At 52.2% G+C, this 13,465-nt stretch overlaps 5 protein-coding genes across 5 annotated transcripts; 3 read left to right on the top strand and 2 right to left on the bottom strand.

The window, feature by feature from the left end:
• Positions 1–196: 196 nt before the first annotated feature.
• On the top strand, positions 197–1,748 carry BNA4 (kynurenine 3-monooxygenase, mitochondrial precursor; the record flags this gene model as incomplete). Its single annotated transcript, XM_049339468.1, has 3 exons — positions 197–302; positions 360–574; positions 621–1,748. The coding sequence occupies 3 exons, from the start codon at positions 197–199 to the stop codon at positions 1,746–1,748; spliced, it is 1,449 nt and encodes a 482-aa protein (XP_049203425.1).
• A 1,205-nt stretch (positions 1,749–2,953) lies between these two features.
• Positions 2,954–3,763, top strand: J4E93_001516 (uncharacterized protein; the record flags this gene model as incomplete). Its single annotated transcript, XM_049339467.1, has 3 exons — positions 2,954–2,993; positions 3,044–3,350; positions 3,403–3,763. 3 exons carry the CDS (start codon positions 2,954–2,956, stop codon positions 3,761–3,763), a joined length of 708 nt encoding a protein of 235 aa, XP_049203424.1.
• Positions 3,764–4,300: 537 nt separating this feature from the next.
• J4E93_001515 (uncharacterized protein) lies at positions 4,301–5,595 on the bottom strand (the record flags this gene model as incomplete). The annotated part of the gene is made up of 5 exons (XM_049339466.1): positions 4,301–4,344; positions 4,404–4,582; positions 4,654–5,162; positions 5,221–5,239; positions 5,300–5,595. The coding sequence occupies 5 exons, from the start codon at positions 5,593–5,595 to the stop codon at positions 4,301–4,303; spliced, it is 1,047 nt and encodes a 348-aa protein (XP_049203423.1).
• A 2,030-nt stretch (positions 5,596–7,625) lies between these two features.
• On the bottom strand, positions 7,626–11,277 carry J4E93_001514 (uncharacterized protein; the record flags this gene model as incomplete). The annotated part of the gene is made up of 8 exons (XM_049339465.1): positions 7,626–7,926; positions 7,978–8,306; positions 8,358–9,793; positions 9,856–9,938; positions 10,019–10,289; positions 10,341–10,880; positions 10,934–11,017; positions 11,082–11,277. 8 exons carry the CDS (start codon positions 11,275–11,277, stop codon positions 7,626–7,628), a joined length of 3,240 nt encoding a protein of 1,079 aa, XP_049203422.1.
• A 1,138-nt stretch (positions 11,278–12,415) lies between these two features.
• Positions 12,416–13,201, top strand: J4E93_001513 (uncharacterized protein; the record flags this gene model as incomplete). Its single annotated transcript, XM_049339464.1, has 1 exon — positions 12,416–13,201. The coding sequence occupies one exon, from the start codon at positions 12,416–12,418 to the stop codon at positions 13,199–13,201; it is 786 nt and encodes a 261-aa protein (XP_049203421.1).
• Positions 13,202–13,465: the final 264 nt, after the last annotated feature.

Here is a 13,465-nt window from a genome sequence, read left to right as displayed (position 1 = left end):
CTCTTTGGATCCCTGGTAATGGTTTGATAATTTTCACCCGTGTCTCGCGTTTCCCTCCTTTGCAGACCATGTACTTCCACCCTTCTTTCTTTCTTCCCCCTCTTACTCTTCAACTCACACCACGCCGCTTCTGAGCACGGACCACTGAACCAACCATCTTTTTACTCCAACTTTTCTACATTACCTCCTTATCACCATGACCCAGAAAGTAGTTGTGGTCGGAGCCGGGCCAGTAGGCTCTTTGGCTGCGCTTTATGCAGCTGTACGCGGGTTTGAAGTAGATGTCTACGAGCTAAGAGCAGGTGAGATAATGATCTGTAAACCATCTCGGTGCTAGCGAGTGCCCTAACGCTAGCCAGATCTTCGAGACCCCAACACCACACCATTAAACTTCTCCAAGTCTATTAATCTTGCTCTGTCGGAGCGAGGTATCCACTCCCTTCGCAAGACCGGACTATCCGATCTGGCAGATGCAGTCTTGGCAGAGACGTTCCCCATGCATGGTCGCATGATCCATATCAGGAAGAATGGAGAGTATGTTCGACAGCCACAGATATATGACGCGAGAGGAAGAGTAAGTATACCATCGTCGATTATCTGGTTCGTGCTGATCAAAGTAGAGTTTATTAGCAATGGACCGGACGGGTCTGAACAAGACCTTGCTTGACCACCTAGAGGCCATGCCTAACGTCAAGCTTATGTTCAATCACAAGTTGGTCGGCGCAGACTTTCGGAAGAAGACCGCATGGTTCGAGCATCGTACCAAGTCTCCCGAAGAACAGGGCGACGAATTCGAAATCAACTTCGATCTCATGATCGGTGCCGACGGTGCACACTCGGCGGTGCGATATCACTTGATGAAGTTTGTGCCCATGTCGTTTCAGCAAGAATACATCGACAAACTCTGGTGCCAGTTCAACGTTCCAGCCACACCGGACGGTGAATTCCGGATACCTCCAAACTACCTACACATCTGGCCCCAGGACGAATCTATGTTCATCGCTCTACCAAACCTAGACAAGACTTTCACATCAACGCTTTTCTTGACCAGGGAAGGCTTTGAGCAATTAGACGCGTCTGGAAAGGTAGTCGAGTACTTCAATGAGAAGTTCCCCGGCGTGGTTCCAGATCTCATCACCGAAGACGATCTCCGCAAACAGTACACATCTAATCAGCACCTGCCTTTGATCTCGATAAAATGTACTCCGTATCACTACGGAGATTCTGGTGTCATCTTGGGAGATGCGGCCCATGCCATGGTACCGTTCTATGGCCAAGGCATGAACGCTGGACTGGAAGACGTCCGCGTTCTTTTCGATTTCATCGACAAGTACCCCAACGATCGATCGAAGGCGCTAAATGAATACACCAAGGAGCGCACTCCTGATGCACACACCATCAACGATCTTGCCGACGGGAACTATCGCGAGATGGCAAGCGACGTCAAGAAGCCGCTATATCTACTGCGAAAGTGGGTGGAGGAGCAACTCTATATCTACGTTCCGAGCATTGGCTGGGCCACGCAGTATTCACGAGTCACATTTAGCAACATGCGATACTCCGAGGTTCGTCAAGCTGCACAGAGGCAGGCCAAGATCCTCAACGGCGTTGCCGGTCTGATGCTGGCTTCTATTGCTGGTACCGCTTTCTGGTTCGCGCGATCTGGTGGCGCACAACACGCGAAAATGGGCATAATGAGGTCGATATGCGTCGTTGCGCAGAAGATGCAAAAGCTCACAGAAGGTTGAGCGTTGTCGGGAATATCTTGAACCGAGACTGGCGACCGAGCTGTAATATTACATGTTCCTACGATACTGTACGCTTTCATCTAAACCAACGTTCATTAACATCGCGCAGAAAGCGAAGTCAAGCAAGCGATTTAGCTCATCATCCCTCGCACAACTTTCTCATCCTTCCAGAATCCTACTCTACTTTCCAGACTTCGATGTCGGCGGAAGTGTTGATGGCACATCGGCCACTGCTTTAGTCGTGTCTTTTGTATCCTACACAGCGGGTACCAATCTCGACAACCCCTCGCCATTTATGAGGATACCATAGTGCGACAGGCTTGGCCGCACACGCGACTAGCCACGTGAACTTCGCGTGGATGTCTTGCCCCACAAGCGAGATGTGGGGAAGCGATTCGGAGTGAGATGCATGCAGTGGCGCTCGCTTGCACTAGCATCCGTCTTCGACATGTTACATCCGGGGTACATGATGTCGATACGATTCAGAATCACGATAATTCCACTCACGCACTGCAAGCATTGCTTCTATCTTCCAGCTTTCGCAACGTAGACTATCAGCGCTTCTTTCGTTTTGCATAATCCACTGCTGCTAATCCGAGGACGTAGACTTCTGCACGATCGCATTGATGATTCCTGGGCCGTGGCAACATATCTCCACTTGATCGATACACAGACCCATCTATCCTCACTATACACACTATGCGGGTAAATACACGGACCTCTCACAGCCAGCACAACGCCATCATTCTCCCCTTTGCGACCTTCCACAAACAGCGTATCTTCCGTATTCGCATGGTCACAGCCACCAAAGAGAGTTCGAGGCTGGCTTGGAGTAGTAATCGAAGGCATTCCTGTGGATGTTGGCCCACATTCCAGAAGCCTTTGAACCTCACATCCGGGTTGTGATGAAGTCAGTCACGCGTGGCAGTAAGGTCTCAACCTGGATAAGGCGGGTTTCATTCTAGTCTATCTTGCACGCGTGCTTGTATATCGCCGCTTTGTACTTTACGCTGTGGGCTTCGAGTGGATGGATCTCAGGCGCGGCATCTTGGCGAGTGTGTATTGCTTTTATTAAGGTATCTTGTTGCTCCTGGACTTTTTTGTCACACGTAGAAATTTTTTGTTCCTTCATTACCTTCAAATTCTGCTTTGCGATAGCGCTGCTGGACAACACGCGCAGCCTGGAAGATTCACAATTGACCAAGATGCGCTTGACCTACAGTCTCGCAGCTCTGGCTGGCCTCGGTGAGTAGCGCAATTCCATACGAAAAGCGCTTTCAACTGACGCTATGTAGCTCAAGCCTGGCCTACATCAGAGTCGCAACATCTAGCGCCGCGCGCTGTGAGCTTCGTAGACTCGGAAACTGGCTTCACCTTCTCTGAGACCAAGGCGGCGGCGACACTCTCAGCGAACATCATCTACCGCATAGCGCAACCCGCCAATGTGCCAGCGGGCCAACCATACGACATTGTTCTTCAAGTCGTCGCGCCCAACGTTCTCGGCTGGGTTGGTCTCGCATGGGGCGGCAGCATGATCCGCAACCCTCTCACGGTATCCTACCCGAACGGCCAGAAACCCACCGTCTCTTCACGATGGGCCACGTAAGTCGCGCCATCCCAGCGACAACCGCAAAAATGCTAACACCCACCACAGTGGCCACTCCACACCCCAACAGTACACCTCAGCAACCTACACGCCCCTCACAACCGGCAACAAATCTAACAACACGCATTGGCAATTCACCGTAAAATGCACCGGCTGCACAACGTACACCGGCTCTTCGGGCGCCGTGCGCATCGATCCCAACAGCAGTAGCAAGCGCTTTGGGTTTGCGTGCTCGCAGAGCAAAGTGTCGAACCCGTCTTCGACCAGCGCATCGATTCCTGTGCATGATGTGTATAACTATATTACGCATGACTTTACTGCGGGTGCGAATCAGAACTTTGAGGCATTGTTGGCTCGGAACGGGGTTGCGAGTACGGGTGGGGTGGGGAATGCTACGGAGATGATGTAGAGACAGAAGGTGGTGAACTTTGTAGTGGGCTTGTAGATACCGCTGGGGCTTTCGTGGAGTATATATCATAGAATGCTAGAATTTCGCCTCTCCTCGAGAATTATGGGTGTTGCTGTGTGCATATGCCTAGAGGTACGCGAAGCGATCAACGAGGCAGTGACATGGTGTACGATCCCAAGTCTGCACATGACATGCCGAGGCCGTGATCTCAGTATTTTCAGTGCTTGAAGATCAGCTGGCAGTGTCGCACCGATAATGATGCTTTCTGCTATTCATGACAAAGCGGAAGATAACGGGTGGAGAGACACAGCCGGTCTTTAGTCATCACATCATGAACGGGGTGCGTTTCGAAAAGCATGAAATTCGCGACGTAACGCGCACGTGAATTCTCTTCTGCGATCTAAAAGATTATACAACGCAATGCCAAACGAGTGCTAAGCTAAAAGCACCACACCTCACATTCCTGACTAACGAAGGTCTTATCTAACAGCCACTGTGCGACACTAGCCATGATAGACATACGGCGATAGTTAGCGTCTATGCCTTGACGGCCATGTCACCGAGTGGCATCTCCTTGAGCCCTGTTTTGGACATGTTAGCTACATGTCGCATGGTTGTATAGCGAACAAGTGATACTTACAGCCGTCAACATCCTCGGGAGCTTGCTGCTTCTTCTTGCAAGCATTGTATTGCGCAGGCTGCTGGACGGTAAGTCCGGCCTTGGGGCAGGCGGTGTTGAGGTTGCAGTTGTTGTCCATGGCTTTTTGGAGGGAGTCGCCTTCCCAACCGAAGACGTAGTCACCATGCGCGGCAGAACCACTGGAGAGAGAAGTCAGCGATCCTCTTCTTCGTGGACATTAGAGCTAGAAGAAGAATACAGGGAGACTTACCCGATGTTCATGCTGTATACGAAGGGGTCACTGCCATCGGTGGGCCACAAGCTCTTGTCGGCGAACTTGTTCACATCCCACATGAGCTCGTACATGATCTGAGGGAGCTTGACGGGATGGGTAGAAGGGCAAGCGCCGCCACCGTTAGCACCAGCGCCCTGACCATAAGCGACGTGTGCCTGATGATCTGGCGAGTCGAGGTTCTTGCCATCCCAGCAGGTGGGGAAGATGATGGTCTGACGGATGAGCTTGCACTTGGGGTCTTTGGGAATGGCAACAGTGTCGGAGCCTGAGCAAGGCGCACCACCAACGAAGGTACTCTCGGAGGGGGAGGTCCAGCAGCGATGGCAGATGTTGGAGAGCTTGACCTTGCTCGGGTCGGTATTGGTGGCTGAGCCGGCAAGCATGCGGAAGCCCTTCTTGAAGGCAGTAGTCTTTCCGCTGGGGATGTAGTAGACGTCGAGACCGCCGTCATTGATGAGCTTTCCTTGTGGTCCACCGTTTCCGATCTTGACTTAGGGTTAGTGACTTTCTCGATTGTGATGCGTTTGCTAAGACGTTACATACCTGAGGCACGCGGATGTACCTAGAAGGAGGTCAGCGCATGTTTCACATACAATGTATACATTGTGTTGTAGGTACTTACGTTCCGTTCTTCGCCTTGAAGAACATGACAGCGGTCCAGTAATTCGACTTATCCTGGACGAAGCTGCACGAAGTGCACTTAGACAGCTGCGCGATATCGTTCGAAGGATCCATCGTGATGTTGAAAGCGTCACCTCCGACGATTTGATGAAGATGTGGTGTGTACTTGACACCCGGGTTGACGAGGGGGTCTGTTCGCTCGACGACAAGCTGTGAGCAAGCAAATCGCAGCATGTTCTGCGCAGTGGCATGGCCTACAAGGGCCGTGGCCGCAGCGAGGATGGTAGCCCATTGCATCGTGACTAGTGATCGTGATGTAGTCTTTGACTCTCGAGAATGTACTTGATGCTGGAGGAAATGAGTGATGATGAATGGAGAGGCACAAATGATGAGGCTTCAACCATGTCTCCTAATAACCTCTCTTATAACGAGACCGCCGAAGTATTCGCCTGATTAGTGATGTCCACGAGGACAACTGCCGGACCACGGGGAAATCCTGATCGATCGTTGTCGCAAAATATGGGGTTAATCTAAGGTGGTATAATGATTGGGTTAGAAAGCTTTGCAGCTCAAATTGTCTACCCACTTCGTATGACGACCCAAAGAATGGTGAACTCTGGAATGTGCACTGAACAGGTCATTACAGCTTATCACGCCCGCTGTCGAATCAGGCTGCGGGTCTGACCATGGACAAGCCCGGAGGTGCGGATGCAACCTCTTGGTTTGCCGCCCAAGATATTGTGCCCGTGACATTGGAGGTAAAGCGCCCATATGCTGCATGCTCCAAGACACTTGGCTTCTACCTGTATGATATGTATGCTAGCAGTGTAGTGAGCGTGGAACCCTTCTCGCTAACTAGAGGTAGCGAAATCAGGAAGACGTGATGCCATCTCCAGGTAAAGTTTGGAGGAGGTTGCAGGAATTCTAGTGCCGTGTAGAGCGCGCCTAACTGTGAATATCATCGCTATTAGTTCATACTCGCTATCGGCGCGGGACCATACTTCTCGCACTCAACGGCAGAGTCTCAAGCATTCCAATTCGAGAAGGCTCAGACGTGGGATGATCATCAGTATCATCGCTCAAATGACAAAGTCAGTCAGCCAGCCGCTGCTGGCCCAGACCGCTTACGAGGCAGGCGCGCTTTGCTTTGCACGCTCCGCAGCTTTGAGCCCTTATGAAGGATAGTCGCCAAGTTTACGGTGAGGCTGACCGAAATAGGGAAGGATTTGGAACCCCACGTTGATGAAGTTGGTTCGTGCGGGAGGCGCTTTTGTGCCTCCATGGCACTGCTAGCAGCTTCGGTAGGACATCGATACCGATGTGGTGAAGAGGCGTGGCGATGGCCTCGAGAGGCTGAACCGTACCCAGCATGATCCGGTACTCGGGTTGAACATACTATATGCCATAGACTCAGAAGAATGCGGCAGGCCACTGGTCCCGCTGCTAGCGACTCTGTACTGTACTAGATCGTGTAGACGGATCATGCATCAATGCGTGACGCAAGAGGACTTCGCACTGACTTGTATCGAGATGCAAGATGTTTCAGACAACTTGCATGACATCGGCGTTCTCTAGTGGCGCGTCATCGCTGGCTTGCGAATGGATGAGGTCGTTGAAGCAAGGTTTGGCGAAGTCTGCGGGGCGCTTTCGCTTGGCGCTTTCCAAGGTTGCTACGGAGCAGGCACTCACGCTTGCCTCGTCGCGTGGAAAATCATCCGCAGACACCACACTATTCCTCTTCCATCGCTATACTCATCTATGCTTTGTCACACACATATCGAAATATGGAACGGCCACCTTTAGCCGCGCTGCATGTGGCCAATCTTGGATCTGCAGTCTTCCTTTATGAGGAACTGTATATTGCAAGGTGATACGATTGGTGCCAGCTGACTCCGACCCCTTGCTCTCAATAACCGGCATTTCACCGTTGAGCCACGAGATTCCTCGTTGCGCAAGGCGCATTAAAGTTCGTGTGGGGTATCGCATGGAAAATTGCCGATGGCCGGGGTCGTGCATCTACAGATATTGCGGCTGAAGTGGGAAGTGGCACACCGCATTGTGGGACAGTCGAATATGTGGAAAAGAGGCGTAGCTATGGATCATATTGCTGATGAATAGAAAGAAAAGGCTGGGCTCTGTCTGCTTGCAGACTGGATGCGTGTGTGCCAATTCACACGACACCCCCATCTAATCGACACTGATATGACAAGCCTTCTCAACTACGCTACTGTTGCAAGTGGGCCAACGGCTTCTGAACTGAATGGCCCTTGTAAAATAACAAGAAAATAGGCCAAGAAAGTAGTCTCCTCGGATGGAAGGAAAGAGCATCACCAAGCAATCTTGGCGAGCAAGCCGTTGGGCCAAGTGCGGACACAGTACTTCCTTGACTCATCAAGGACGAGCAAGCCCATACCAAAAGCAGCCGGAAGGAACCAGTGCTCAACCGAGACAGTCCTGGTGTCGATTGTGTCTTGGAGGGCTGGAATGTAACAGAAGATGAAGACCACAACGATAGCGAATATCATGGCAGGGAAGAGCGACCAGTTTTGAGTAGCCTTGTTGAAGATAGGCGGTTGCTGGAAGATGCTGAGTCTACGGGTGCGAGTAGCAAGTAGGTTGAATAGTTGCCTGTCGTCAATGTCAGCTAGTTGCTCAGTACACTTCGAAGTGTATACTCACATGATCACTAGTGTGACGAAGTAGATACTCGAAGCTTCGTTGGCGACTTCGGTAACGAATTCCGGGTCGTATTGAGGATCGTAAACACCAAACTTCAACCACATTGCCGTGAACGGAACTCCTCTGCGCTGCATCCACCAGTAGCTCATGGTGAAGGCGAGGAAGCACTGCAGTAGACCGACAACAAAGTAGGCATGGAAGATAAGCCGAGCGTTAACCAGCCTGTCCTTCTTAGGATTGCGAGGAGGACGAAGCATGACATCGGCCTCTGGCTTCTCGTAAGCAAGGGTGATGGCGGCGGCACAGTCGGTAAGACAGCAGATGATGATCTAGACAAAGTTAGCTGACGAACGCAGTGTATCGAAACCAGATGTACTTACCATAAGGAAGGACGACAGGATCTGCGGAATACCGAACGCGACGTTGGTAACGACGGGCCACAGCTCACTGAAGCTACCGGCGGGTAGCAAGTACACGATCGTCTTCTTCAAGTTGTCGTAGACCAGGCGACCGTACTGAACAGCCTCGATGATGGCGGCGAACGAATCGAGAAGAACCATGTCGGCAGCTTCGATTGCAATGTCGGAACCACTGCCCATAGCGATGCCAATGTCGGCAGCCTTGAGCGATGGCGCGTCGTTGACACCATCACCTGTCATACCGACGATGTTGTCGTGGGCCTGGAACTCCTTGACGATACGAAGCTTCTGCTCAGGCGTCGTCCGAGCGAATACAATCTCCTGGTACTGGCAAAGTTGGTCCCATTGCGCCGCGTTCAACGTGATCAGTTCGGGCCCACTCAACACGATTGACTGCTTCGTAGTCCCGATCTTTCCTTCGCGGCCAAGAGCGCTGATATCGTCGACTAGAGCAGAGTTCGAGATAATGCCGCACTCTTCAGCGATCGCCTGGGCGGTGAGCTTGAAGTCGCCAGTGACCATGAAGATACGGATCGAAGCTCCCCGAAGAATACGAACGACGTCTGGAATCTCATCACGGGGTGGGTCCACGATGCCTACGATGCCGACGAACGTAAGACCTTCCCGGGCCGCGACCAACACTTCCTTCTCATGGTTGGCGGAGAAGGGGACAATAGTCGGCTTGCGAGCGAGCAGTATGACGCGCTTTCCCTGGCGAGACCAGCTGTCTTTGACGGTGTCGATACGGAGGCGTTGTGCGTCGGTAAGCGGTATCTCTTCACCCTTCTCGTTCAGGATGAGATCGCATCGAGGTAGGAGGATATCAGGGGCTCCCTTGATCATGAGAGTGGCGTTGTTGCTCGTTGGCGTCTGGTTTGCCGGCGTCATCAAGCGAACCATAAACTTGTTCTTGCTGTTGAAAGCAATCTCGAAAACCTTCTTCCAGTCGCGACGCAACTCAGCCACTGACCCAAGAGACTCGGAAAGTCGAAGTATAGCCTGATCAGTTGCATCGCCGTTGATCTTGCGCTCCGCAATGGGAAGATGCATTGTAGCGGCATCGAATTCACCGGAGTTGCAGAGACCGCCGAGCATGCGGACTTGATCCATGATGTTTGTCTTGGCCTTGGAGAGTACGGAAAGATTCTGTTCGGATCGGAAGACTGCCATCATATCACGCGCCGCATCCGTAGTGTACTCTTCGCCTGCTGCATAGATGTCCGTGACGACCATTTTGTTCTTGGTCAACGTTCCGGTCTTGTCTGAACAAATGACCGAAACAGAACCAAGTGTCTCAACAGTCTTGAGAGACTTGCAAAGGATCTTGTTCTTGCGCATGATGTTCGCGACGATGGTCAAGCTCGTAGTGAGTGCGATCGGTAGGCCTTCGGGAATGACTAAAGGAGGAAGGATAAGTTAGCACATGTACAACAAAAAGGATCTGCCAGGAAGTACGTACATGCAACGGCGCACGAGACGCAACTGACGATGAGAAGAGGTACGTCAATCCAGGTAGGGTGAGACTTCCTCAGCCACGCAGCCCTGCAATGCGTAAGTACAAATCTCTCAGCTCATAGATAGCCAAGCATAGGCATGTTGCTCGAGACCAGCCGCAAACATACCAAAGAACCACGATGAGAATAACGACGCATGTGATGAATAGCGAGATGATGAGTACAAAGCGTAGGATCTCCTTCTGAAGAGGGGTCATGCCAGTCTTTGGATCCGAGGTAAGCTTTGCGATACGACCGAAGATAGTGTTGTCGCCAGTTGCAACGCACACGCCAAGACAGGCGCCTGAGATGCAATGGGTGCCTTGCAATCCGATGTTGTTGGTCTCGAGATAGTTGTCTTCGGTTGCTTCGATGGTAGCTGCGACGGGCTCAGACTCGCCTAGCACACGTTAGTCCTCGTGCTCAAGTGATGTGTCTAGGTTTTACTTACCAGTGAGGATTGCGCGATCGAACATGGAATCGCTTGATATGTCGACGAACCGAACATCAGCGGGTAGCTTGTTGCCCTGCTTGATGACGATGATGTCGCCAGGCACCAGATCCAAGGCCGAGATGCTAACGTGTGATCCATTGCGCACGACAATGCACTGATCGGGCAACATGGTTCCAATAGATGCCATCACTCTGCTTGTGGACCAGTCTTGCCATGCATTGAAGGCAGCTTGGATGAGCCAGACAGCGATCAGTACACAGGCAAGCGCCAGGTTCGCAACCGCTGGCGGTTTACCGAGAGGCTTCCATGCGACGAACACCAAGATACCAGCAACCACGAGGATGCTACCAAAACCACCAAAGAAGTAGCCTATTATCTTCTTGAGTAGCCCTGATGGGGGAGGTGTCATTTTGTTCTGGCCGTGTTCGCTAATGCGACGCTTGGCCTGATCGCCAGAAAGGCCCTGGTCGATGTCGACGGAGAGGCGGCGACACAGCTCATGAACGGCAAGCGTATGCCATTCGAGGTCTGCCAGATCTGCAGAATCGGCATTAGTATACGCTGCTGTGGTTTCCATTCGATAAACTCACCAACGGCGGCCTTCTCCTTCGCCCTCTTCACCTCATCCTGCTTCTTATGTTGGTCCTCGTCAATCTCGATAGAAAGAGTACGGTCTGAATGTTCGCATCAGGAATCAGTGGATGTTTCACAAGCAAGTCATATGGGGTAGCTACTCACAGGTGATGGGGAGTGCAGTCTCTGGCTGTACAGTGCGCGCTCCTCCGGCACTGCGGATGGACAGGCTGCCCACACTTGAGCGTCGTGACAGATTGCGCTCATGGCGACGTTCGTGGGTCGCGTAACCATCTTCTTCGTCGGGAAGGCGTAGCTCTCCGAAACGGACGCGAGGAGCGACCTTTTCTTCCTGGTCCATGTGCGAACCTGTGGAAAACACAGATCGATACCCCGGGAAGTACGACCGGGAGTGTGCAAAAAAGATGCGAATGAGCTGAGAAGTACGAGGAGAGGTAGCACAAGATTGAGTGATGCGTGAAGCGCGACTTATACCGCGAGACAGACGAAAGCCATCTGCCGTCTTTACGAGCAGCGTGCCTTCGAAAGCTCTAGCAGCGCGTCAAACACGTGCTGGGCGGCCTTGGTAGGATTTCCATGCCGTAAAAGCTCCATCGTAATCATAGCTACGTAGAATAACACCACGAGTGTGGTACCAGGTCCTCCTCGTCTTTGTCATAGTCAACCTGAAGCGATTCGACGCACAAATACCTCATACAATCCAAGATGGGGCCAGGGTCCTGCAACAGGTAAACCGTAAGCGTCGGAGGTATCCCGTCGGACCTTTTCCCATGCGCCCAAGAATTGCCATTGGCGACTGCGTTTGTCTGAGCTGTTGACGGTTAGCCATGAGCGATTTTCGTAGAACTACACAGCCACGCTACGACACGCGAAATCAAGCTTCTGCGAGCTCAGCCTATAGTGATGCGCGATTTTCGACCTCACATCCTACCATGGATCTGGTCATCGCGTTCAAAAGAAATGAACATGGCTTGACTGGCGTTGCAACGATGCCTCGGTGGTTAGCAGCTGCCTGTTGAAGCATCCCGGGCTCATGGGCGATCTCAGACCCTGCCGGCACTTTCATGGTCTACGACTGGGTCGCACCGCGTCGCATCAGATGTTACTTGCATGAGCATCTGGTGTGTGCTCTGGCAGACGTTGGTGATAGCGTTGGGGAAGAGTGGCTATATGCATGCCATCCACGCGCGTGCCACCCGTGGAATGCGAGATTCGGGCCTGTATAGTGGGGTGTGCGTGCAGAACATCAACTGGACCCGCGACAGGCGGCGCGTTAAGGTAATGGCCGATAACGAGATGCCCCTTGACAAATGTGCAGCATATGAGCTCCGTTGGGGTGGCAAGGTGGTGATGATGGCTGCCCAGGTGCTCAGCGAAAGGGGCAGCTTCCAAAGTTGTGTCTGTGCGCGATGACGCTTCCCAAGCCAAGAGATGCCCAGCACACGAAGCTTACCGCGTCGTGTTCCATCCCTTTCGCCATGAACACCCACGATAGTGAAGGACTGCCACAGCAGCCTCCAACTACTCCAGCAGCACATGCACCAGACACTGGAGAAGCAGACTATGCCATTGCCGCCTGGCGCCGATATGCTCACCTATACGCCCCCTTGATTGCTAGCCCTTTCGCTGTTTTCTTGTCACCAGCCATCGCTCAGGCCACTGGCTTTACGACCGGCGGGAACAGTCTGCCACTTGTAGTGTCTTTCGCTATACCGGCGTACCTCGTAGCATCCTCCTTCTACCCGTCGAACCGACCCGAACCTACTCTGAAGCAATCCATCCGATTCACACGCAAGAACGACCTCTATCGCGCAGGCGTTATCGCAACCTACGGTCGGCTATTCGGTACACCACCAAACGTCATACAATACTTAGTAGACATACTTGGCAGCTATGGCGCCGACCAATGGATTGGGGAACGTCCTGTGGGTACAAGACAAAGGCGTTCGGAATTCCTGATCGCTCTGACGTGGATACTTGGTAGCTGGTTCGTCCGCTTCTTCGTATCCTTCGATACACCCATGTTGCAACAAGTCGTTCCTCTTGTTGATCGTATCCTCAATCTTACGGCATATGTCGCGCTGGTTGACGATGTGGTCGGTGTGTTAACGCGACCGAATCTTCGCACCAAGAAAGGAAAAGCCACCCTCATCGCGACCCAGGCGTTCACGATATCGGCGTGCGTGTTTCTGTTCATGAGATGGGCAAAGGGGTTAGTTGAAGGGGAAATCAGTCCCTACCCCGTATCAGCAACAGAGCTGTAACAATGGCTGCATCTCTAAGCTTTGTTAGCTTGGGACCTTTGACATAGATGTCACACCAAAAACGCATTGCACGGTGCGCGAGGAGCGCGATCTTGATGAGCACAAACATCACATCTTCTGACCCAATCTAGTGCGAAGTTAAGTAAGAGAAGTCTACTTCGGTACTATTTACAACGAATACCAATACATCATGTATCTTGCTCATACACTGCATCTCGTCTTCTGCTCGACGTACCACCACTAAGCTACTCATCGCTTAGCCCA

The sequence above is a fragment of the Alternaria ventricosa genome (genome assembly GCF_023758065.1).
Source record: "Alternaria ventricosa strain BMP 2768 chromosome Unknown scaffold_2, whole genome shotgun sequence".
Classification (NCBI taxonomy): domain Eukaryota; kingdom Fungi; phylum Ascomycota; class Dothideomycetes; order Pleosporales; family Pleosporaceae; genus Alternaria; species Alternaria ventricosa.
Note: the sequence above shows the minus strand (reverse complement) of the source record. Positions and strands in the feature narration are given on the sequence as shown.